At 44.7% G+C, this 23,165-nt stretch overlaps 5 protein-coding genes across 5 annotated transcripts; 4 read left to right on the plus strand and 1 right to left on the minus strand.

The window, feature by feature from the left end:
* Positions 1-717: 717 nt before the first annotated feature.
* On the minus strand, positions 718-1,078 carry LAJ45_04050 (uncharacterized protein; the record flags this gene model as incomplete). Its single annotated transcript, XM_046113631.1, has 3 exons — positions 718-866; positions 959-1,003; positions 1,072-1,078. The coding sequence occupies 3 exons, from the start codon at positions 1,076-1,078 to the stop codon at positions 718-720; spliced, it is 201 nt and encodes a 66-aa protein (XP_045973360.1).
* A 1,182-nt stretch (positions 1,079-2,260) lies between these two features.
* Positions 2,261-7,942, plus strand: LAJ45_04051 (uncharacterized protein; the record flags this gene model as incomplete). The annotated part of the gene is made up of 10 exons (XM_046113632.1): positions 2,261-2,270; positions 2,323-2,360; positions 2,627-2,695; positions 2,886-2,949; positions 3,086-3,446; positions 3,514-3,654; positions 3,716-5,944; positions 6,005-6,345; positions 6,404-7,795; positions 7,851-7,942. The coding sequence occupies 10 exons, from the start codon at positions 2,261-2,263 to the stop codon at positions 7,940-7,942; spliced, it is 4,737 nt and encodes a 1,578-aa protein (XP_045973361.1).
* Positions 7,943-10,165: 2,223 nt separating this feature from the next.
* On the plus strand, positions 10,166-10,571 carry LAJ45_04052 (uncharacterized protein; the record flags this gene model as incomplete). Its single annotated transcript, XM_046113633.1, has 3 exons — positions 10,166-10,377; positions 10,482-10,491; positions 10,548-10,571. The coding sequence occupies 3 exons, from the start codon at positions 10,166-10,168 to the stop codon at positions 10,569-10,571; spliced, it is 246 nt and encodes an 81-aa protein (XP_045973362.1).
* A 1,799-nt stretch (positions 10,572-12,370) lies between these two features.
* LAJ45_04053 (uncharacterized protein) lies at positions 12,371-15,078 on the plus strand (the record flags this gene model as incomplete). Its single annotated transcript, XM_046113634.1, has 4 exons — positions 12,371-13,000; positions 13,056-14,366; positions 14,423-14,907; positions 14,961-15,078. The coding sequence occupies 4 exons, from the start codon at positions 12,371-12,373 to the stop codon at positions 15,076-15,078; spliced, it is 2,544 nt and encodes an 847-aa protein (XP_045973363.1).
* A 4,932-nt stretch (positions 15,079-20,010) lies between these two features.
* On the plus strand, positions 20,011-22,241 carry LAJ45_04054 (uncharacterized protein; the record flags this gene model as incomplete). The annotated part of the gene is made up of 6 exons (XM_046113635.1): positions 20,011-20,256; positions 20,324-20,579; positions 20,641-21,302; positions 21,357-21,551; positions 21,616-21,827; positions 22,030-22,153. 6 exons carry the CDS (start codon positions 20,011-20,013, stop codon positions 22,151-22,153), a joined length of 1,695 nt encoding a protein of 564 aa, XP_045973364.1.
* Between the last annotated feature and the right edge of the window lie 924 nt (positions 22,242-23,165).

Below are 23,165 nucleotides of genomic sequence, written 5' to 3' on the forward strand. Positions count from 1 at the left end.
CTAACTCCTGTCTGAATTCGAACAAGACTCTGGGTGAGTAAACAATAAAGCCCAAGCAGTACCACCAAACCAGTCATATGATCATGATCATATCATATAAAAGTGGAGGGAGTTCTTGGTATAACGCTATCGACCAGCAAGGCTGACGTGTCCATGAAAATCAACCACACATGTGGCACTCCTCAGATTGTTCTTTCGTATTTGACCAAAATTTTGATATGCCCTTGTACGATTTAAGGGGGTGATGCCGCAAGGTATCAACTCCGTCAGAGTTAGAGTACCTGTATCCCTAGTCTAGGTACTCAATCATGTAAAATCACTCGGTTTAGATCTACCGGTATTCATCGATAGCTATGTCTACGTGCCTTTAAATAAACGCACGCGCAGAATGGGGACTTTATATATAGGGACACCAGATATCTTTTTAAATGGACCCTAAATGATACATGTAGTCAATAAGCCCACATCAAAAATTGCTTTAACCGGCGCCAGATATGAATGGATCGTTCAGGGAAACCTAAAAGCGTATAGCTTTTCAAACTAGGATCTCCATTGCGAGTGCGCTATGACATCGTCAGTACAAACAATATTGTTCGTACTGTTACTACGGCCAAAATTTGTAGCTCGTATTTAATGGGCAGAGCAGTAAGAGGATATAAGCAATTAGTTGAATCACTCGTGGCGCAGTGAATTGTCGGCATCCATTTCAGAGGAACCCTAATGGCGGCAATGAGACTGGGAGTGGGATTCTGATGTTATGAGACATCCTAGAAAGAAGATTGCCTGCAACAAATAGCCGCGTCGATGATCCACGGGAGGTGCTCCGGTAACCTTGACGGTACATACGCAGTAAAATGGGAACAAATCTACTTTTCGTCAGTTGCCAACCTCAATTTGTTGCAGGGCGACAAAAAGCAAATAAGAAAGAGCTTACCATGCTCTCCTTAGAACGCCTTACCTGCTGAGGTTACTTGTCCAAATTCGGCGTGAGAACTAAGCTCACCTAACCCACAATTAACTACAATGTAACTGCCCCTCGTTCATCAAAGCTTGTTTCTACCGCATACCTACCTACCATACTCGAATTCGGTGAAATAGACCAAGGCAGACTGAGTACTTTAGCCCCTGATGGTTAATCAGTCTAGGATGTGCACACTTTTCAAAAACAGCTATTTTCCCATTCTTTTTATAACTTGATGCTGTATACGTACGTCAAAAACCGTTGGTTGACTCATGGGGATTCGGATATGCGCAATGCCTTTTCTTTATCGAGGTATTTTATAAATACGGTTGTTTGATAGGTCTGCTTTTTGTCACCGTTAGTTATGCGTGCATCTACGAATATATTGGAAAACGAGTTATTTGAGGATGTGATAACATGCATTAATTCCTATAGCATATCGCAGTCTGTAAAGCAGTGTCCGCTCATCGTTTTGAGGTGCAAGATCGAGGATACTGAAATATGCAGCACAGTGATTCTATCGAAGATTCTCTGTACCTAGGTGGGTACATGCAAATGTGCAACTGCGTAAAGCAAGCGCTACGCCACTATTCTCTCCTGGCGTGAGGATTGGTATGTAGGCGATAGGATAGGTTCGTCTTGAGAATGTGCACAGAAATAAAATAGAAAACCTTAGCGAGTACGAACAACGCCAAGATGGAGTCCGGCCACTCGGAGTCCGACCAACAAGCCTCACCACGTTAGTATGCTTGCGCTAAGTTAGACCTTTTTTTCTTCTTTCTTCCCCTTAACCCGGGAGAATTTACTCCCGTAAGATTAACCTTAATTCTCCTATGACGCCAAGAAGATACACAGATGCTTTGCATGCTTCTCGAAACTGCGAGGAGAGATTTTTTTCGTAAAAAAACGGTACTGCGGTGCCCGGGCTCCGCTATCTAATAAATGAACGCGTCATCCTTGCTCCAGTGCTTTAAGCATGATACGCACCAAGACGCTCTAAATTGCCCTTGCTCTACCGAACAAAGAAAGTGGTGCTGTGTAACCTGTCACGATTAAACACAGCCCTGTACGACGGCGTATGTAGCCCTCAATCCAAACTTCTCGGTTAAACGAAGGTTAAAAGAGATGGGTGGTGTTTCGGGACGTCTGAGTTTCCTAACAGGGAGATGTACTGGGATTCACGCGGGTTATCTGAGCCGCGATCCTGCTAGTAGTTTATTGTCAGGGTGCATCGTCAAGAGAGTCACCATCTCTCTCTTCCTTCACCTTTTACTTTACTTTAGAAAATTAAAAGGAACGATGTATATCTGTAAGTTACTCTGTAACAGCTAGTTAAGTTAAGCCTGACCGTTTATATCTAGATCATATCTACGATAAGCACACAGACAATATTCAAGCAGTATCATAGGGATCACAGCCTACGAGAATCACTTAACGTAGCATCAAATTCCTGGTCACTCATTTCAACCATAGCATCATCCATTACATACACGCCTCTTCGTCCCTTGACACCCAAGCCTAGCAGGGCTTGTTACGGAACCACTTCCGTTGGATGCCAATGCTGTGATTGATTGATCTTCAAGGACACAGTTCATTTCATACGCTCGTTGTTCTTAAACTTCTTCCTCTCTTCCTCCCACTACTTTCATTCTCCGCCCCCACCAGAGGAGGATAGGATTGCCATATTACCGGCCTATTGTCCAATCAGATACTGCAAAAGAGCTGCGTCAGCAGGTCAGTGCCTACCCAATCTCTACGCCTTGGGATAGCAAGGCTTCTATCGTGTGCAACTTTCTGAGATTCGTGCTTAACATATATATATCAATCCTGGCTCCCAACATTCGTTTTTGACTTCTGGACCTGGCTAGCAACCAAAGTTTGATATCACTCGTTTTTCAAAGACTAACAACAAACAATTAAATAGCTATTTATTGTCGAAACCCTTCAGATCTCCTTGATCGCCACCGGTCACCATGTTGGTTCGACAGGTACTCACCTTGCACAAAAAGACCCTTCGAATCACACTCCTTCGCCGATGGTTCTCAACCTTCTTTCGTGCATTTCTCCTCCCGGTCATCTTCACCGCATTCATCTCCTATGCTCGTAATTTATTCATTCCACCAGCTACTTACGGTGTCGGGACGCCTGCACATGTGAGAGACTTGAGCAACGCTCTCTCGGCCCACCCGGATCTCAAGCTTGTCTTTGTCACCAACGATCTCGGAGGTGAGGTTCAAGACCTAGTTGATGGATTACTTACTCCACTTAAAAGTGCGGGAAGAAATGTTGTAACGATCAGTGATCCATTGAGAGGTCTCCAACAGGAGTGCAAACAAAGTCTCCGCGGTTCCTCAGACTGTTTTGCTGCTGTGGTTTTCAATGGATCTCCGGAGCGAGGTGGAATTTGGAATTATACCCTTAGAGGGGACTCATCCTTCGACTATGGGAGGATTAATACTGAGAACCATGATAATCCTGCGCAAGAGTAGGTTTCCTCCTCGGAGGTGTGGACAGGGTTAGGGTTGATAGAATATGCTAACGATTTGGAATAGATTTCTACTCCCGCTTCAGCTAGCGCTTGATAAAACTATTGCCAGTCGGGCCAACTCAGGGAGCACTGATAATGTGCAAATAGATGAGTACATGTATACCGACATGACTTCTGAGGAGCGAGATGAGCAAATTCGTGTCCGGTAAGGATTATTTGTACTGCGCATGCTATATATATTACGGATAAAGTTGACCATGCCTTAGTTACATGACTGCTATCACCGACTATATTTCAATCGCCATTTTTCTCAGTCATGTTGGTATCATTTATCACCATACCGGATTCCAGGCCACGGAACGGGAACGCGGTATTTCTACCCTTCTCGAAGCAATGGGTGTTTCCAAAGCTGCCCGTCTGATATCCTACCATCTGTCGTTTTCATCGCTCTATATTGCTGGTTGGGTAGTCATGGGACTTACAATCGGAAATGGTGTGTTTGCGAATACAAGTATTGGAATAATTATTGTATGGTACCTCCTCACGGGATGGGCTTGCGCATCATGGTCGATATTCGCTTCATCGTTCTTCAAGCGCGCTCAACTCTCGGGAATATCAACGACCATCGTAACTCTTATCTTTGGTATCATCGCACAAGTTCTTAACAAGTCTTCTACTGGGGCTGTTGCGGTGCTTGGTTTGCTGTTTCCTTCATGCAATTTCGTGTTCATGTCTGTCCTACTGGGTCGATTTGAGAAAGAGCGTCAGGGAGCATCGTTGCTTCGGTCACCACCTAACCAGGAATCAAACCTGCCCGGTATTGCCCTGTTTGTATTTCTGATCGTTCAAGGCATTGGCTATATAATCCTTGGAGCTCTGGTTGAGAAATCACTCTATGGCACTGGCAGTAGCGACCATAAGCCTACAACTGATCCAGCTAATGCTGTCGAGTTGAGAGGGTTCACAAAACGATATGTCCCAAGTTTCATCGGTAACATCCTCTCGGGTGGGAAAAAGGAGACCGTTACAGCGGTTGATAGACTTGACCTGAATATCCGCCAAGGACAAGTTCTCGTGCTCCTTGGTGCCAATGGATCTGGGAAGACCACCACTCTTGAGGCCATTTCCGGTTTATCCAAGGTCACGGAAGGTGAAATCTTGATTAATGCCGGTGGCAATGGTCATATAGGAATCTGTCCTCAGAAGAACGTGTTCTGGGACGAACTTACAGTTGAAGAGCATGTGCGATACTGGAACAAACTTAAATCACCAGGCGACACGAAAGAGGAACTTGCACGCCTTATTGCTGAATGTGACCTAACACCAAAGAAGCGAGCCTACAGTCGAAACCTGTCGGGCGGCCAGAAAAGGAAATTGCAACTCGCGATTATGTTCACTGGTGGCTCAAACATCTGCGCTATTGATGAAGTGTCATCCGGTCTTGATCCTCTGAGTAGGAGGAAGATTTGGGATATCATTCTTCGTGCACGGGGCGAGAGGACAATTATTCTTACTACGCACTTTTTGGACGAGGCTGATCTGTTGGCTGATGACATTGCGGTACTGAGTCGTGGGACATTAAAATGCCGCGGTAGTGCTGTGGAGCTTAAAAATCGTCTTGGGGGTGGATATAGAGTTCATCTTCCGACTCGCGATGGTCCAGAACTAGAAGGCGTTCCAACAAAAAGATTATACGACCAAACTGTCTACAACGTTCCCGATTCTTCTGCAGCTGGTAGAGTTGTGGATGCACTCGAAGCTCAAGGGACAGTAGATTATACCGTCAATGGGCCAACAATCGAAGATGTCTTCTTGAAAGTTGCAGAGGAAACAAGTGGACTTCAAAAAGACGCAAAAGAAGCTCAAGGCGAGGGAGATGATGGAGTGGAGCTGTTCCCTGGGAAGAGACTTGGCATTGTCAAACAAACCCTCGTTATGTTCCGCAAAAGACTCACTATTCTTCGGAGAAATTATTTTCCGATTCTTGCAGCAACGGTGATACCAATCATAGCGGTTGGGGTGACTATGATCTTTCTGAAGAATTATGATCGGGCCACTTGCTCAAATGCGGATACTATTTCCCGCGGTGATACCTACAGCCTGACCTTTGATGTCGATCTCAATATCGTTCTAGGCCCCCGTGAAGCAATCTCGGGTTTCAACATATCAAATTATATCGAGGGGGATTCCTCCTCATCTAACGGGATAACCATAACTTTTAACGATGCAAATATCAGCTTTGTCAATACATTTCCCGACTTTACCCAGTATATTCGGGCCAATTATTCGGATGTTAGCCCTGGAGGTTTTTTCATAAACAACAACAGTGATACACAGGCTACCTACGCTTACCTGGGGAACAGAGGCATTAGAAATTCTATGATTGTACAAAACGTTGTGAACAATCTGGTATTTGGACAGCGAGTTTCGGCTAGCTACGCAGAGTTTGATATTCCGTGGAGACCGGAACAGGGCTTGACACTCCAATTTCTAGTGTAATTTCCTCTTTTATACCTAGATTCAAGTGCCTATGCTAACTTAGAGTAACTTTACAGTTATACCGGCCTTGTTTTTTCCGTATTTCCAGCATTTTTCGCGCTTTACCCCACCCTCGAACGTATTCGAAATGTTCGCGCATTGCATTATTCCAATGGTGTCAGGGCTTTACCATTGTGGCTTGCATATCTCCTCTTTGATTCCATCTCTATTCTCATCGTAAGCGTTATCGCAAGTATCATTATGGTAACTTCTACCGGGGATATTTGGTATGGTAACTTCGGATATCTATTTTTGGTGATTGTGTTGTATGGGATTGCAAGTATACTCTTGGCATATAATGTGTCTTTGGTGGCGAAGAGTCAGTTGAGTGCGTTCGCATTTGTTGCCGGTGGTCAAGGTTAGTGTTCCCACCTATACGACAACGGGCGATGGTTTTTAACTCGTGATACTCGTAGCGGTGGTGTTCTTGCTCTACTTCATTGCGGTGATGTCAGTTTTCACCTATGCGCCGACCTCAAAAATCGATGAGCAGTTGAACATTGTGCACTTTGCGATTGCAGCTATCTCACCAATTTCAAACTTTACCCGTGCGGTTTTTGTTGCGCTGAACATCTTCTCTATCTCCTGCCGTGGAGAGCAGTATGCAGGCAACCCTGGCGGAATGACACTCTATGGTGGCCCAATTACCTATCTCATCTTACAGTCTATCTTCCTCTTTTGCACACTTCTCTGGTGGGATAGTGGCCGTTTTAGACTCCGATTTGGATCACGTATAGTCAAAACAAAAGGTGCCAACGAGGAAGAACAAGAAGTAGGTACTCTTGGAGGTGAAAAGAAGTTCATTGGTGATGAAATGAGACGAGTGGACTCGTCAAATGATGGACTACGTGTTATGCATATTACCAAAACGTTTGGGAGGAAAGTAACTGCTGTCGACGATGTTACTTTCGGTGTACCCCGAGGAGAGGTATTTGCGCTCCTTGGGCCCAATGGCGCAGGGAAAACCACTACTATCAACATGATTCGTGGCGACATGGCCCCTAACACTGGTGATATCTTTGTTGAGAATATCTCTGTCACCGGAAATCGTCCCGCTGCTAGGTCACATCTCGGTGTGTGTCCGCAATTCGATGCTATGGACCGTATGACTGTCGAAGAGCATCTCCGCTTCTATGCACGTGTTCGCGGTGTTGAGGATGTTGAGCATAACGTTGCACAGGTTATAAAGGCTGTTGGACTCGAGGCATTTAAGAAACGAATGGCAGAAAACCTGTCTGGTGGTAATAAGCGGAAACTCTCTCTTGGTATCGCGTTGATGGGCAATCCAACTGTTCTTCTTCTTGATGAACCCTCTTCCGGTATGGACGCCGCTAGCAAACGTATAATGTGGAAGACACTCGCTGGTGTAACTCGCGGCCGGTCTCTTGTACTCACTACCCACTCCATGGAAGAAGCCGATGCCCTCGCCTCTCGAGCCGGTATCCTTGCAAAGAGCATGCTTGCCATGGGAACTGGAGATCAGCTGCGCCGAAGATGGGGTGATGGATATCACGTTCACCTTGTCCTAAGATCCGCCCCCGCGAGCACACCCGAGGAAATGGAGAGGCTTAAGGGTTGGGTTTTGACAAGATTTAAAGGCGCTAGGGTTGAGGATAGGAGTTTCCATGGGCAGATGAGGTTCTCTGTGCCAATTGACGCGGAGGATGAGGCGGAGGTTGATGATGAGGGAGTTGAGGAAATGGCGAGGAAAGGAAACTCTAGGGGAGTTAATAGGGTCTTTAAGGCGTTGGAGAAGGGCAAGGAAGGATTAGGGCTGGAATTTTATAGCGTCAGTCAGAGTACACTTGGTATGTTTCTTCTTCTTTCCCAGTTGATGAATATGACAGCTAATGAATATTCTAGACCAAGTATTTTTGACAATTGTTGGTAATGCGAACGTTTCAGAAGAGGGTTACGGAAAGCCGGAGAAGAAGAGGTGGTGGAAACGCTCTTAAGTTACTAGCTTAGGTCGCTCCCTTTTATTTCCTTTGTAGTTAATTTCTTTTTACGATTTTGTGTCTTTATAGTTTGTTTCCCATTTCTTATGTGGAATGAGCTTATTGAGCGGACATACCTATTGTTTCAGCTTCTGGTAATTATGAAATGTTATAGACGTATTCATGGGGACGATATATGAATGAGGTATATGCCTATATAGACGAATTCACTCCTATATTTGAAGGTTATGCTTTGAGTAAAGATTTCGCCGTTATATTTGTTCATGCGAACCGTTTGTTTTATCTCTTACCCCTTAGGCCATTAGGTCTGAATAATATTTAAGCCGGATACAGAAGTCTTGACATGGGGTTTATAGGATTGGATCACTCCTCCTGACCTTCCACTAATTCGAGATGTGATCCGTGGCAGGTCAACTAGCCATGGTCACTTTTGTCGGTTTTTACACCACGATTTCCGTATCCGGCCAAGTCACGCAGTTAGGATTAGGCGTCAGACGTATGGCGCGGTCACGAAAATCTCATGCTCCACAGAAAATCTATCCTCAACCACACAACGCAATTGATAAAAATTCTAACACGTAGAAGAGCTAAAGCTAGTGATTACCCACCAACCGTCTGCCTCTATCTACTCCCAATCATTCCCTCGCTGAGCGAGATAGCTCCTCAAAACTGGTAGGATTTAACCAGAATGGCCGATCCCAAAATGCAGTAGAATTCCAGGGTTAGGTGGGGCGAGAATAGGTCTAAATCGTACTGTAGGTATGAAAAGGAGAAATCAAGGGTTAGGGTTGACCTTGAATGGCCGCAAAGGTATGTTAACGTCGACCGGCGCCATAAGAATACATGTAGTCATATTTCGATATGGAGTGGGAAGATAATTCGGCCGCGCTAGTAAAGCTTGTTCTAATTAATCCACGGTTACTTTTGTGGTGAGGAGAAGTAGGAAAGACGCTCTTCCTCGCGTAGAACTGCCTCGAGTTTATAATAAGTAGATGTTTATCTTATGCGTATATGGGTATTTCAGTGTTATGATGTAGTTATTATCTCTCCCGTCTTTATTGATACCATGGAGGCGAGGCGGCAATGCGGCAAGTCGCAGACCAAAATATCTGACGAGTGATAATCCATGGCTTGGATCCCCTGCCGGCCACGCAACAGAATTGCAGCTTTCGACATGACGGGAAATTCATCAACTGATGAACATAATACGTGTACTTGATAATCTTTAGAATCCCCCATGTTAAAACCAACACTATCACCTGATACGCGCGTACGTACAATCGGATATCCGGGTTTCAAAAACTAATCACCAGTAGGCACTCCGGAGTCCGGGAAGGTATCCATCATGCTATCGGCTAGATAGCATAGGACGATAGACCTTGAAATCATGGGGGTAAATTCTGCATACTCCACCGTTCGCAAGGAGGTGTGTTGACAAAACATGGTGGTGGGACGTGCTTGCGCCCCGTATCTGCAGTCGGTCCCTGGATTACATGCCCGTGGGGCTTTGGGGGCCAAGTGAGGTGGTGGCCTGATTGGGAATTTCATGGGGTGTAGTTATCTACTTCTTGGCATGGTTAAGCTTTTTGCAATGCTTGTATTATAGCCGTAATAAGCAGGTGTACCAACATCTATTCAAACCCGAGCCATCTGGCTTTCTGGTGTGCAAGTAATTGGTTTTGTAAATACCAGTAAGTCACCAGATGAAAAGATAGGGGAATACAGAGCTTTTACCTTGGATACATGTAACCTGGCGCAAGTTTAGCAGTCTCTGCAGAGGCGATAGATACCCGCTGTCGTAGATGTTTTATATAGTTAATATATGAAACGACTATCACATAGTAAACATTTGTACCACCTTCGCTTCAAACCGTACCGATATTAGTCCCCTTAGAGAGAAAGCGACGATCCTTCGATATGAGGTTGCCGTTATCCAAACGCCCGCAGCTCGGAGCGCAGGACCGCAGAAGTTCCGCTTGTAAGTATGGTCGATGCGTACATGGTGTAATCCTGGCCTACTCATTCATGGTACCTCAGCTGTCAAACGAAAGAGTGTAGAAATATCAGGCTAATCGGCAAGTACATAGCTCAACCCATCAGTCCGAAAGGTTATATATTCCGTACCTTCCCCCATATCCTATCCCCATCACTACAGCTTCAAGTCTCAACCAAGCTATACATTCAACCAAGCCATATACTCAACCAAGCCATATATTCAGAATGCAGTTCCTCTCTCTCGCTCTCGCCCTGGGTGCTTTCTATATTCAAACTGCTCAAGCAGCCCCGGCCCCTACCGAAGCACCCTCCCCTACAATCACCAGCCCTCCCAGCACCACCACCTTCACCTCCACCGCCACTTGCAGCTTTAGTCGCTGTGTTGATTACATCGATGCCTGTGGCCACACCTACGGCGGGTGTTTCCTCGATCCACAGTGCGGAGGCACAGTCCCGGTATTCCACCCACCGAATTGCCCAGTCACAGCTGCTACTGTTGAGCCAACTTCTGTAACTACAACACTGGCATGAGCACTTAAAGGACTATCAAGGTAAGATTATAGAATCAGTCCAGTCAGACCTTGGATATTTGCTGATGATTTGATAGGACGAATATGGAAACCTCCTGTGACACACTGGTTGAGTGAGCTCTTTGGTTTTGGTCCGAGACTTTCTTGTTGGCGCATTCGAGTATCAAGTCAATTACTGTGGTGGTAAATAGAAACTAAATAAAACGAAATGAATTTGACATGAATGTGTAACTCAGTCTCAATCAGCCCTTCTCCCTTGAGTGCATAGAATGGAATCCACTTCTTAGAATCTCTTTCATCTCGCACGGTGATATTCAAGCTGGAGTGTTAGTTAGCTAGGCACCCAGGGTCGAGCTATTTTTGTGGGTCATAAATTGAACAAATCCATGTGAGACTCCAGTAGGACTATAACTTCCCAGGATGGTTGTGGTAAAAAGTTGAGAGAGCTACAGTAGTGAGAGTTGGGAAGTGGAGGAGGGGATTTGTGAGGATTTCAAAACCTTCATTTAGCAAAGTTAATCGTGTTAACACATGTAGTACTGTTTAGCAATAGCGTAGTAAAACAGTATGATGTCACATGTAGTACATTCCGGGGCAATGTCATCTATCTTTCGAATTTCGATTCCGGTGCTGCAAATGCAATACACCTACATACATGTGATAGCAAATCTGCATAGAGCTCCCGCCTGAATCCAGAATTCTGTTGTGTACATACATGTGTTTATGTCCAAAGTATAAACTGGCCGGCCATATGCAACAAATGTGATGTTACATATACCCATATTTATGGCCGCGGGCTGGTGAGTGTGATCATAGACTATCACTCGACAAAAGATGCCGAATGTTGGTGAAATCAAGCATTAGCATTGCCAAGAACCGCAAAGAGATTGCCGGCTGAAGCTTGGAATTGAAGCTTTTTGCCTCTGATCTGCGAAGACCAGGGGTGAAATAGGATTATCATCCATTCGTTTTGTTTCTACACATAGCAATAGCGCGCGGTAGCATTGTTTTTTCTGATCTGTACTATTCACTAAATTCCCATTTTTCGTACTGTACTATAATAATATATAGGTTTTGTATGATCTAGGATATTTCCTTGTATGCATTAAATCTTGGCGGATACAACCGAGGATCCGGGTCTAGGCGCCTTACAGATTCACGATCAAACGAGGCTCGGCGCTTCATGTCTTCTACCAATACGCTAATACAGGCATAACGTTAACATTACCTAAGGTCTCATTATCAAAGATAAGGACGAGAGCAATAAGCGCCCGAATACAGTGGCTTGAGGGTCTGCTTGAGAAAATGGCATTTAAGGGTTTCAGGCGAGATGAAGAGTGAGACTTAGTTGGCTACGCTCATGATATTCTATAAAACGGCATTGCTGATCACCAGTAAGCACAGGCTTTTAAGGTTGAAGCCCGTGAAGATACAAATGAATAATTGTTTGAAGTAAAATTAAATGTATTTAGGTACATGAGGTTTAAATCGTGAGGCCTGGGCTGGGCGGCGCGGGCTCAGCCCCGTCTTGTATTCTACAAGCACATATGTAGAGTATATGGATGCAGAAGGTACTTATCCAAGAAACGGAATTTTTTGACAACTGCTTATGTATCCATTTTCATAATTATATAAATCCATACCAAGAATCTCAAGGTTTCATGGCTTTGCGGCGCTGAAAGAGGCTTAGAAGCAAGGCCCATGCATGTCGCGCAACTGGCGACGGAGCAGCCCCGCTTCCATCTTATCCAACACAGCTACCTTAGGCAATTATTCGAGATTCAATTTTATAAGATTGAACCCACTGATTCGCAAATTCTAACTTACCTTCACTACGTCCCCTCAACGTTTACCACCACAGAAAATAGAAAGATAGGATTCCTCCTTCCCGCACGCACCTATGACCGGTTTTCATGTAAGGCAACTTCATGATGCGCTACGAAACATCGTCGTCAAGAACGCTGCATGGCGAGAGTTCATACCCGAGGGGGAATTCAACAAGTTGATGACACCGGAGACTATAAAGCGCGTATTTAACGAGATTGTTCATGATAACTTACAGCCCAACCGTGAGCAGTCAGATCCAGAACCAATACGACTCTCTAGCCCGCCACACCGGCCGGAAGGCCGGAAGCGAAGTTCGTTTCATTTCATCGACTATAAGAGGCTTCCAGATGTCTATGATAACCGGAAAATTCTTGCACTTTTGGTGTTTATTGGGAGGGAGAAATATATCATGAGCTTCCTGAACCGCGGACGTGGAGATATGAGCCTCCCGCTCTCTCCAAGCCAGCTGAGGAATATCGATCCCCACCTCGAGAACTCTGATTTCTTGGATAAGCAATATTCTTTTCTCGCGATCCGATTCTATAAGGGGGTAGAAAAGGAGTTTGGTGACCAGTGGATACTACCATTCATCAAAGACCAGCCGATAAATAAAGCGAAGGGCGCATTTGGAAAAATATACGAAGTCGAGATCCACTCGGACTATTATGACTCCGACATGGTTTCCTTCTGGAGAGGCGAAAAGGTAATGGTATATTCTTTCACATGCAAAGGATTGAGGAGCTTATGTCTGAGGATAGCCTATTTTCGCTCGCAAAGAGCTAGTGATTGATGACACCACGGACAGTATGTTATTCGAACTTGAAAAGAATGCGTTGAAGATTCTCCACTCAAGACATCCAAATATCGTACCCTTATTGGGAAGCTACAAATACAAAGATAAATACAACTTTATATTTCCTCGAGCTGATTGCGATCTGGATATGTATTTTCAATGCGGAATTCCTCCACAAACGCCTAGAGAGATGTACGACCTTTTTACAGAGATATCAAAGCTCGTATCGGCTTTAGATACAATCCACGATTGTAAAATTACTTTTGACTTGGACGAGGGCTATGATGTTTCCCAGATTGGATATCATAGAGATCTCAAGCCAAAGAATATTTTGAAAATGGGAGATATCTTCATGATCTCAGATCTCGGCTTAGCTATATTCAAGGAACAGGGCCCTGTCTCAAATACCGAATGGATATTGGGAGAGTCTACATATTACGCACCAGAGTGCAAGGCAAATGGTAAAGCTGGGCGTTTATCGGATATCTGGTCACTGGGCTGTATATTCGGTGAAGTGGTAACATTTGCACTTCGTGGGGCAACAGGTATCCACGAATTTTGGAAGAAGAGAAAACAGTCTTACGTCGATGGCATCAGCTTGGATTATTTTTATAAAGATGATACAGTCTGCAAAGGTGTCCTAGAATGGTTCGATGAGTTAAGGCTACACGCGGAGCACGACCCATTTATTGTCGAAATATTGGGTCTTATTGAAGAGATGTTAACCCCGGCCCAACGACGCCCACGCGCCAATGCCGTGGATGAAAAGTTCTCACGTATCTTAGAAAGAGAAAGGAGGAGAAAGGGTTACGAAGAACCCACCCCTAGGGCAGTCTTCACTGACCCCGGAGACCCGCGAGATTCACGAGAACTCCGGAGCCCTCGCAAAGAATTTGTCATTAGCCGTGATATCACCGAGACTCCGGAGCAGATCCAAGGTTATCTTCCACCAACACCACCAGATCAACCAAGTCCTGTCCAGCCGATAGTGAGTCCCATGCTGAGAAATTTAAGTCAGGGGAATCAAAGCCAAAGCCCAGAGAGAAAACACACCCTCATGGTGAATGGCCCGCGAATTGATGGGTCAGACTTGGGGGAGGAGCGTTCATCGACACCTCAAGGTCTCTGCATTTGCAATCTTGACACACAAGACTCTAGATACAGGGACCAACCGAAGACCACTGGGCCACCACCGCTTCTCTATAAAGTACCTGGGTTCGTTAAAAAGAGTCTCAAAGGGAAAAACCCTTTCGGTTACTTGAAAGAATTCGATACAGTAAGTTTAACACCCCTCAAATCCTTGTCCATTTAGAGATAACTTACAGTATGTAGGTATTTTTGATCGACAACTCCGAGTCCATGAGTAACCACTGGGATGATGTTGCGCTCGCCCTTTACCGATTCATTGACCTTGCATCCCACTACGACACTGATGGCGTAGATCTTTATTTTACCGACTCTGCAGTCTCCGTCACTAAAGCCAAAACGAAAAAAGTATATGAAACGTTTCAATCGGTCAAACCTATCGGGTCATCGCCCTTAACCCTTCGTCTCGAAACAATTCTCTTGAATTACATTGCTCAATTCAATACCGACCGAACAACTAAACGACTCAACCTCATCGTTATCACGAATGGAGACATGACAGCTATCGAAAGCCCTAATGATCCTATTATCAATTGTGCCCGGAAGCTAGACGATATCATGGCGCCTGCACGTCAGGTTGGCGTTCAGTTTGCCCTGATTGGAAGTGACGAGCAAGCTCGGGAAGTATTCGGGGAGCTTGATGATGATCTTTGGAGAAAACATGGAGTGAGGTATGATAGATCTTTCCCAAAGTTATGTTACTGCAAGCTAAATAAAATTTCAGGGATATGGTGGATACAACACCTTACGACCCGTATAAGGATGGTAGAGATGACGAAACATTGTTGAAGATCATGTGCGGTGCAGTCAATAGATTGCTAGACCATCATAATCAGAGTTGATGAAGCACATCACAGAATTTTTGTTTGTCTATGGGTTTGGTGTTTAGGTTGGGTGATTTTCTTTTTAAAAAAGATCCTTGGATTAAACCTTGGGCAAATAATTTTTAGCTATTTATTTTGGAAATTTGTGTCTCAAATATTGCCGAATCTATGTAATCTCAAGATGTTGTTAGTGATTTTGCCAATTTTTGTAGGTAACTATTTGATATCATACGTGATACAGAACGCCCTGCTTCTTATATCTGTCATTATAAACCTTTGTTATGCCTAGGCTAAGTCGAGCAACCGATATCGAATCTGGCACGGCCTACATTTTCAGGATAGCTTGGGAGTATATATATTCCACACGCGCAAAATTTAAAGGGCTATATACTCAGGCTCATGGGCAGTTAGTATACAGTTACATGGGATGTAGAATCAGTTGTGCCTTACTGATACGCCCTGTGCTAGTCTCTCCGGAACCGGAGCTTTGTGTTTGTGTTTTCTTTTTTCTTCTTTCTTTTTGTGGTGTCGCGTCGGTGTACGTATGTGCGCGTGGTGGTGGTGGTCGGAGTGGTGGTGGTTGTGCACTAGCGGCGGCCGCGGTGTCTAAGCCTCGGTCGGCTAGATGATGGCCGAACGAGTAGCGTGACGAGTGATAGGATGTGATCCATAGAGATCTAGGCAAAAAATGAAGACTGGTTTATGGAAGTCTTGAGCTAATTAATCATGATCTACTCCTGTGGGTATCCGAGTGAGTGGTGGACAGTATTAAGCTCTGCGCCCCTTATATACTGTGGGCTATATAGAGTACCTCAGAACTAGAACTACACGTAATTAAGCAACATCTCATTACTGCCTAGATAATTTCCAATATGAGAATTGCCCCTCTACGAAAAGCCGCTCAGATATTTTTCCTATTATTACTTTCTGGATTTCATAACTGATTATACGACGCAGATCAACCGCGACCGATATTCAGTCATACTAATTATTACTGTATGCATGTAGTTAGCAAGAATAATAGGCAGCTATTATAGCACCAAGATCGTTACGTTGCCTGAGTTCTTATACGCGACGTTATGCTGGTTACTAGATGTTAAATGTCGTCCTAGATGTTAAATGTGAAAACATCTACGGTCAGTAGGTGCGTACGTACTACTAACATTAGACATGTACTGTGGTGTATACGACCAAAGATATTAAGACGTTTGAAAATACAGTATGTTATATAGCTTACATGTAGTCAAAGGGAACCGTAGTCTTAGCACTAACACCACACTCTAAGTTAATCAGGCCAGACTTTGATGACACCCCATTATATGCTGCGCACTGGCCTGAACAGTCACGATCAAGCCCCTCTTCGACTCCATCTGATTGAAAGAAAATGAGTCAAGTTTAAAAATATCTTATCTGGAACCTTCGTATCCTGTTCTATCCCGGCTCACTGTAGCTGTGTCATCCCCTTCAGGAGGAAAGAAAAGGTAAACCACAAAAAATGAACACTAAACGTTTTTAAAATACAAAGCCTATTTGTCTGCATGAATACCCCCGCGACCATTAATTATATGTCTCGGGCCGTTGTTCACAATTAATAGAACAGCCGCTATATATGATATTATCATATTCATTACGCAATCACAAAATTGTGGAACTTACAGAATGGTAAGGGATGTGTCTTCTTTGCTAAGCATGACCGGTCCAGCATCGAACAGTATCTTCAATCGCTTAACTCCAATCTACTGATGTAAAGTTTTAGGCTCTATGTCTTAATCAATGCAGTCTCTGGCCGTATACGTTTGTTTGGTTAGGGTATTCCTTCAGCCGCGCGCAGGGAATGCGCATTTCGGTATCTTCGCAGATACAGCCTCGCTTACTATTGGCATCGATTGAATAATTGTGCATTGCACGATTAATGCTTTAGTGTAACGCTTATAGGCTGCGCAAATATGGGGCACTGGCTAATTGACAGGTAAAGCTTCGATCGTAGTCCAACACACCAATCAGGTAAAGCTTTCAATACTCTCTAAGGAGAGAAACACACGACTAGGAAAACCACAGCTGGATTAATCTTGTAGAATTATTTCTAACACATAGAGAGAATCCGGCTGTCACATAGATCGATCTAAATCTATCAATTCAATCAATTGATCTCTCTTATATTGAAAATCTTAAGCGCTCTCTATCTTTCAAATGCAACCCAAAAATGAAACGCAATTCTATCTGATTTTTATCTTTCTGCTTTCTTACTCGCAGATTAGGTAGCCCATATTCACTGCTTCACAAAGCTCAATTGTCAAGGCTGGTAGCTAATGTAATATCTACTGGTACATTCTGCAGATTCCCATGACGATAAAGGCTTCCATATCTTCTATGCATTATAGCCTTCCTTATGACTCGTAATTATTCCCACTTATCCTCAAATAACATGAAATGATCTGTTTTTGAGCCAATTAACCCATATCTGTAAAGTAAAGGTAGCGATACTAGTGGGTACCTTATCAAAACCAAAGCTGTAGAGGAGCTGGATATCCAGCGGTCCACGGGCCGCGCTCCAATTCTTGCTGGAATCATTGCGGATAGCATGGGTCTAAAATTTTGCCCCAGCTTCTAAGGCAGACACCGCTCAAAACTAACCCCCACAACCATTATCTGCACAGCCATCCGTTTCTCCAAGTGGCAACAAGATTTCTGCTTCTGTAACCTCAAACGCGATCTTGAATCATGTCAAAGTGAAGATACTTTAAGAAGATTTTCATGGATTGTATCTATCCTGATATTCTTGTTTATCCTTCTACTCCGGATACCGTGCAGCCCGCTATCCGTTTCTTACCTGAGCAGGCTGCAGGTGTTGCTGAAGCTGTGGACGGGGTGGTACTCGTTCTTTGGGGAAATATAGGGTTTTCCGGGGTATGGATTTCCTAGTGAAGAGAGATTCTAGAGATGCGATACTGATAAAAGATTATTTGGTACTATAAGAGAGCTTAGTATCAGCCTTCGGTGGATACATATGGGCTGAGCGAAACAGATATACAACTGCCGTGCAAGGATGAAAATATTCTGTTAATGAGTCAAGTAGTGAGTTTGCCTAGCTGGCCAGTAGCAGAATCAGAGCCTTGTCCCACAAGCTATGGAAATGTGTTTTTGTAGATCCTACCTTAGCGTCGAACCGCATACAATTATAAGCCTTATTCAGTCGGCTTATCCAGAACGTAGGCTCACAATAGCCTTATCAGTACAAAAACCCTTTTTTAAGCCTTATTTCATGCTTAAATAGCACTTACCTGAACCTTTTTGTACTGATAAGGCTATTGTGAGCCTACGTTCTGGATAAGCCGGCTGAATAAGGCTTATAATTGTATGCGGTTCGACGCTAAGGTACTCTTCAAACACGGTCGGTTGCCCCGTCTAAAAACGTTTCGTTTTGAGAAGTAAAATAGCCGCGCGCGCACCTTGGTCCAATCATGTACCCTCACTCGTAGGGTTAGGGTTAATCTGCATGATCGTGCATGAAGCCCCTCAATTTTTCCACAACGGGATGAAATTGACATGTGTCATACATGAAGAGCCCCACCGAAACATACCTATAAAAAAAGAAGACACGCCTCCCTAGCCGGCCTTAATCCAAACAAGCAACGATGGGACAACGTATTCCGCAAACAATAAGTAGTCGATATCTAACGGCGGATCAACTAAGATGGCTCTTGGTACGGTTATTTGGCGCGGGAAATTTTGCTGCTGAGGTACGTTCTCGTATCAACCATCCTCGTCCGCCATTTCCCCCACATGATGGGTACAGTGGAGAGATGGGGGGGCTGTGATTTGGACTGTACAAATAGGGCTGACTTTTCTCTAGCTTCAAAGCGGGGAGTGGAAATGTCAAGTCCCTCGTAAAATCACGGAGGTAGGTACCAAGCTGTCCATTGGGTTGGCTGGGGGGCTGGAGCACGGGTAGATGGCTAATGAGTTACCTACATTGCAGGAGGAGATCTGGGCAGCGCAGGAACGTTGATGGGCACTAGGCGGCGCGGCAATAGGCACATGAAATAGGTATGCAGGTCCGTTAATGCTCATACCCTTTGTTCTCTCCCCTGAGCTTCTCCGTCTGATGTTTTACCGATACCAAGGTTCAGGCTGACGTTCTTTCCTTTTCCCTTCTTTCTTTCCATGGCGCTAGTTACAGACGTTTTGTCCTCTAAAAATTTGAGTTATTCGGAATGATGATACCGTCAGATGTGGGTCTGTCAGAGGGTCGATCCAGCAGCACTGCCTTCGGTGTTGTCGCCTGAGGGATATAGTCACAAGGGATTAGTATGGTAGATTCATAGGGAGATCGGGAGGTTAGTTACTATGAGAAATATGAATACGTCTCTACACGTACAACAAAATCCATGCACGGGCCACTTAGTGTTCAATGTTGGATCTCCCACCTCTCAGTGACCAGTCCATATGTTCGCAATGATCTCATAGCTAGCTAGAGCCCAGAGAAAATAATTTTTCTGCCCTCTCATCTCGCGCCTTTAACTGCGGACCATCACCCGCCGCAGGAGTTATCCCGTCGTTGCCACTTCCTTGCGCCTCGACCTTTTGTATGGGGACAGCCGTTGCGATTCGTTGATTGGGGCAGTGGCGAGCTGAAAGGGGCGGGGTAGGAAGGTTCCACGATCCCCTGTCCTACTCGACGAGGCTCTGCGCCACGAATCTAGCTGCCAGGGCTCAGCGACAACACTCGGATCGTGTTTTGATAAAACGGGCCCTCTCTGCACAATTTTTGAATTCAGATCTCCAGTCTACTCAAGCGGGTCATTCAAGCGAAAAGTCGATATACAGGCTATATTCTATTATCTAATACACATATATCTACTACCACATACACCGGTGGATCTTTAATTTACCGCGTATACACCTTACCTTACAACCAAACATCCAACTTTAATTACCACTTCTATCAATATGGCAACAGCAGCAGCAGACAAGGGATGGGAGAGCTACCCAAAGCGTTTACTCAACTATGACCCACTGCGCGAGGATGGAGTATCCTATGATGCGCGACTAGCCAAGGATAACAAACGTCTATTTACCGAAAAGGGAAATATCAACGTGGATGTTCTCGATATCTTTCGCGACGAGTTTGTCGCGGATAACAAGAAGCCTACTACATACCAGGATACAGATGCTTTTGAGGAGTGCCTTACTAGCGTGAGTTCTACTATCACAACCACATGGCAACTACGAAGCGAAGCAATTACTAATATCTGCAAAATAGTCACCACCCAATAGGGAGTTCAGATTTTATACATTGAAACCAGCGAACCCAAAAGTGATATCAAGAAGTCGTGTAGCTATCCCAGAGGACACTCTGAGGAAGCTCTTGACTGTGCATCAAGTTATGCCGGGGTTTATCGACTTTCTTCAGGCATTTGGAAGAAGGGCTAGCTCTAGCGATACTGGCTTTGGGGGTTGCAAAAGACGCATTGAATATGCACCAAACAGCAGCAAGCAGAGAAACATGAAATCATATGGTATGTGGATCATTTCGAGTGGAGGATGTCCATTACAACGGGACTAACGGCTATACTTCAGAAATATGTTACAATATCAAATTTGCTGAAGAGCACGGACGAAAAGAAAAAGAGGATGAGCCACCAAAAGACCCTTGGTCAATACGACAAACATGCATCTACCAGAAATTCGAATATGAGAAGAAATCAAGCACATGGATCATGGTGCAGCCCTCAGACAAGGCTACAACCAGACTGAACGAGGTCTTCAAGGCCAGAGCAGAGGAATACATCGAGGACACTATGCACAATCCTATGGATATTCACTTGGTGTTCCTCTCAGGCGCAGCTGAGAACTGGAGGTGGTACTACAACTACCTTGAGAACAAATTATATGAAACGACGACGGGAGCCTTGAGCTCAGCCGTTGGACGAAGGGGGAAAACGGTGACCTTTGGAAACTACAACCAGCACCTCGACTTTGAGGTCGAATTCAAGGATGTACAGGAACTCCAGAGGTTTGAGGAGAAGGTTCAGAGCCTACTTTTGGCTCTGGAGACAAACAGGGATACCATCACAACATTACAAAAACATAACGATCAGTTGAGGAAATGTGGTTTGGGGCTGGAAGAACACCACTTCACAGCAGTAGACGATTCGCTAGATACATACCTTACCGAACTCGCAATCTACAAACGAAACGTTGAAGCCCTACTCCAACGCATTCGTGGACGATCAAGATTGGTATTTAAACCCTCACTAACAGTCACCATGGTACACTGCTAACAATTTCTGTAGCTCTACAACATCCTTGACTACCGAAATGCCGAAACCGCCCACCGTCATGGCCAAAAAAACGTCGATTTCGCCGAACTCGGCCGCCGCGATACCGACCTAATGATGAAGATGACAAAACGTACTACCCGAGAAGCCGTGGCCGTAAAGATTGTGACCTTCGTCACACTATTCTACCTTCCGGCCACATTCGTTGCAGTTTGTTTCCTCTACTCCTGGCAATGGTCTTGCAACTAGTGTAATGACATTCCTTCTGCGGTAGACTTTTCTATCAGCAAATTGTGTAAAGTTCGTTGAAGAAACCGTAAACGGACGGATTATATCACGAATGGCGGTCTCGAAAGATCTGATCCTGTTCGCTGCGATAACCGGTCCACTGATGTGTATCACACTAAGTATCTGGTTTATCTGGGATAGAATTGAAAAGAGACGCGTCATCGAGGAGTGCGGCGATAAGCCAAACCGAAATCTTGAGTAAAGGTCTACTTTTCATTGCTGTATTTGTGCTTTTAGATTTTCGTACTTCCTTGTGCAGTGGCCTGTGACTGGGTCTTCACCACCCTGCCATGGCTTTTATTCATGTATTTTATTTTCTTTTGGGGGTTATCTACTTTATTATATTCGGTTGCATTGCATTGGGGGGACTTATATTAACTTTTATGCGTTGAATCTAAAGGGCTGCGAAACGCCGTCAATTACAAAATCAACTCGCGATCTTTGAAGCTGAGAGACGCAATGCCCAAGAGGATGCGCAAGCCGCACAAGCCGCACAAGCTGCGCAAGCTGTCATCTCTCTATGATGGTTTATATGATTATGATGACGATAATAATGATGATGGCTATGATTTATGGTGCGGGATGATTGTTGAATTGCTGTTCGTGGAGTAAAAGGTTTATATATTGCGGAAGCGTTTCATGAAAGAAAAAAAAGATGTTTTCTTTGAGGATGTTTATTTCACTTTTATTATGTTTCATTAAAAATTAAGTTACTTATATACCCCTGAAATAACTAACAGACGAATCTGTACAGAATCTCTTGGTAGTAACGTTGTAGAGTTTGTCCATGCGGTTAACTTGTCCCTGAGGGTGCTAGCGGTTTATGTCGTGGACCAGCAAGATGTCTCATGGCCCAGCTGCAGGCTCTTTATCATGTGTAACTGGCTTCATGTGCCTGCATATTTATACTCTTCTCGTGATGCCACTCGTATCATCTCTGATCTCTGGGCAGTGAGGGCCATTAGATACAGTATCCTAGATGCTGTATAAGCTACATGTATGGTAGCATGTGCCTTTTGGATAGCAATCTTTGCATAAGCATAGCCTAGCCTGTACCATTCGAGATCTTCCTTTACGCTTTCGTAGCACCTAGGCTGTTGGTTGGGTGATAGAGTTGCCTCTACATCCGAAGTATTTGCTTCATATCCATGCAAGTATGCACTCTGCCCTCTGGCCCGATCATCCTGCCCCAATATCACAACAACGGGTCTTATTTCCGAAGGTTTAAAACGGCCAATCGGTGATCCTACGGCTACGATCTGCAACCAGGAGAGTTAACTGCGGCTGTGAGATCTGGTGGAGGGGATCTGACATGCGCCATGAACCACAAGGCAACCACGATGACAAGTGCACAGCTGCTAAAGTAGTAACAGTGGTAGGCCAGTAGCTTTGACATCACCAAGCTCATACGCGAATCGGACTCGGGGAGATCGGGGAATGTACGGGGGTTTTTGGCGATTTTTGTGCGACGCGAGTCGGATTATCTCCCCTTTGGCTGTGTTAGAGCTCAGACAAAGGCCTTAGGGAGACTCTGCT

This window comes from Morchella importuna (assembly GCF_003444635.1).
Source record: "Morchella importuna strain M04M26 chromosome Unknown Morimp01GS009, whole genome shotgun sequence".
NCBI lineage: Eukaryota > Fungi > Ascomycota > Pezizomycetes > Pezizales > Morchellaceae > Morchella > Morchella importuna.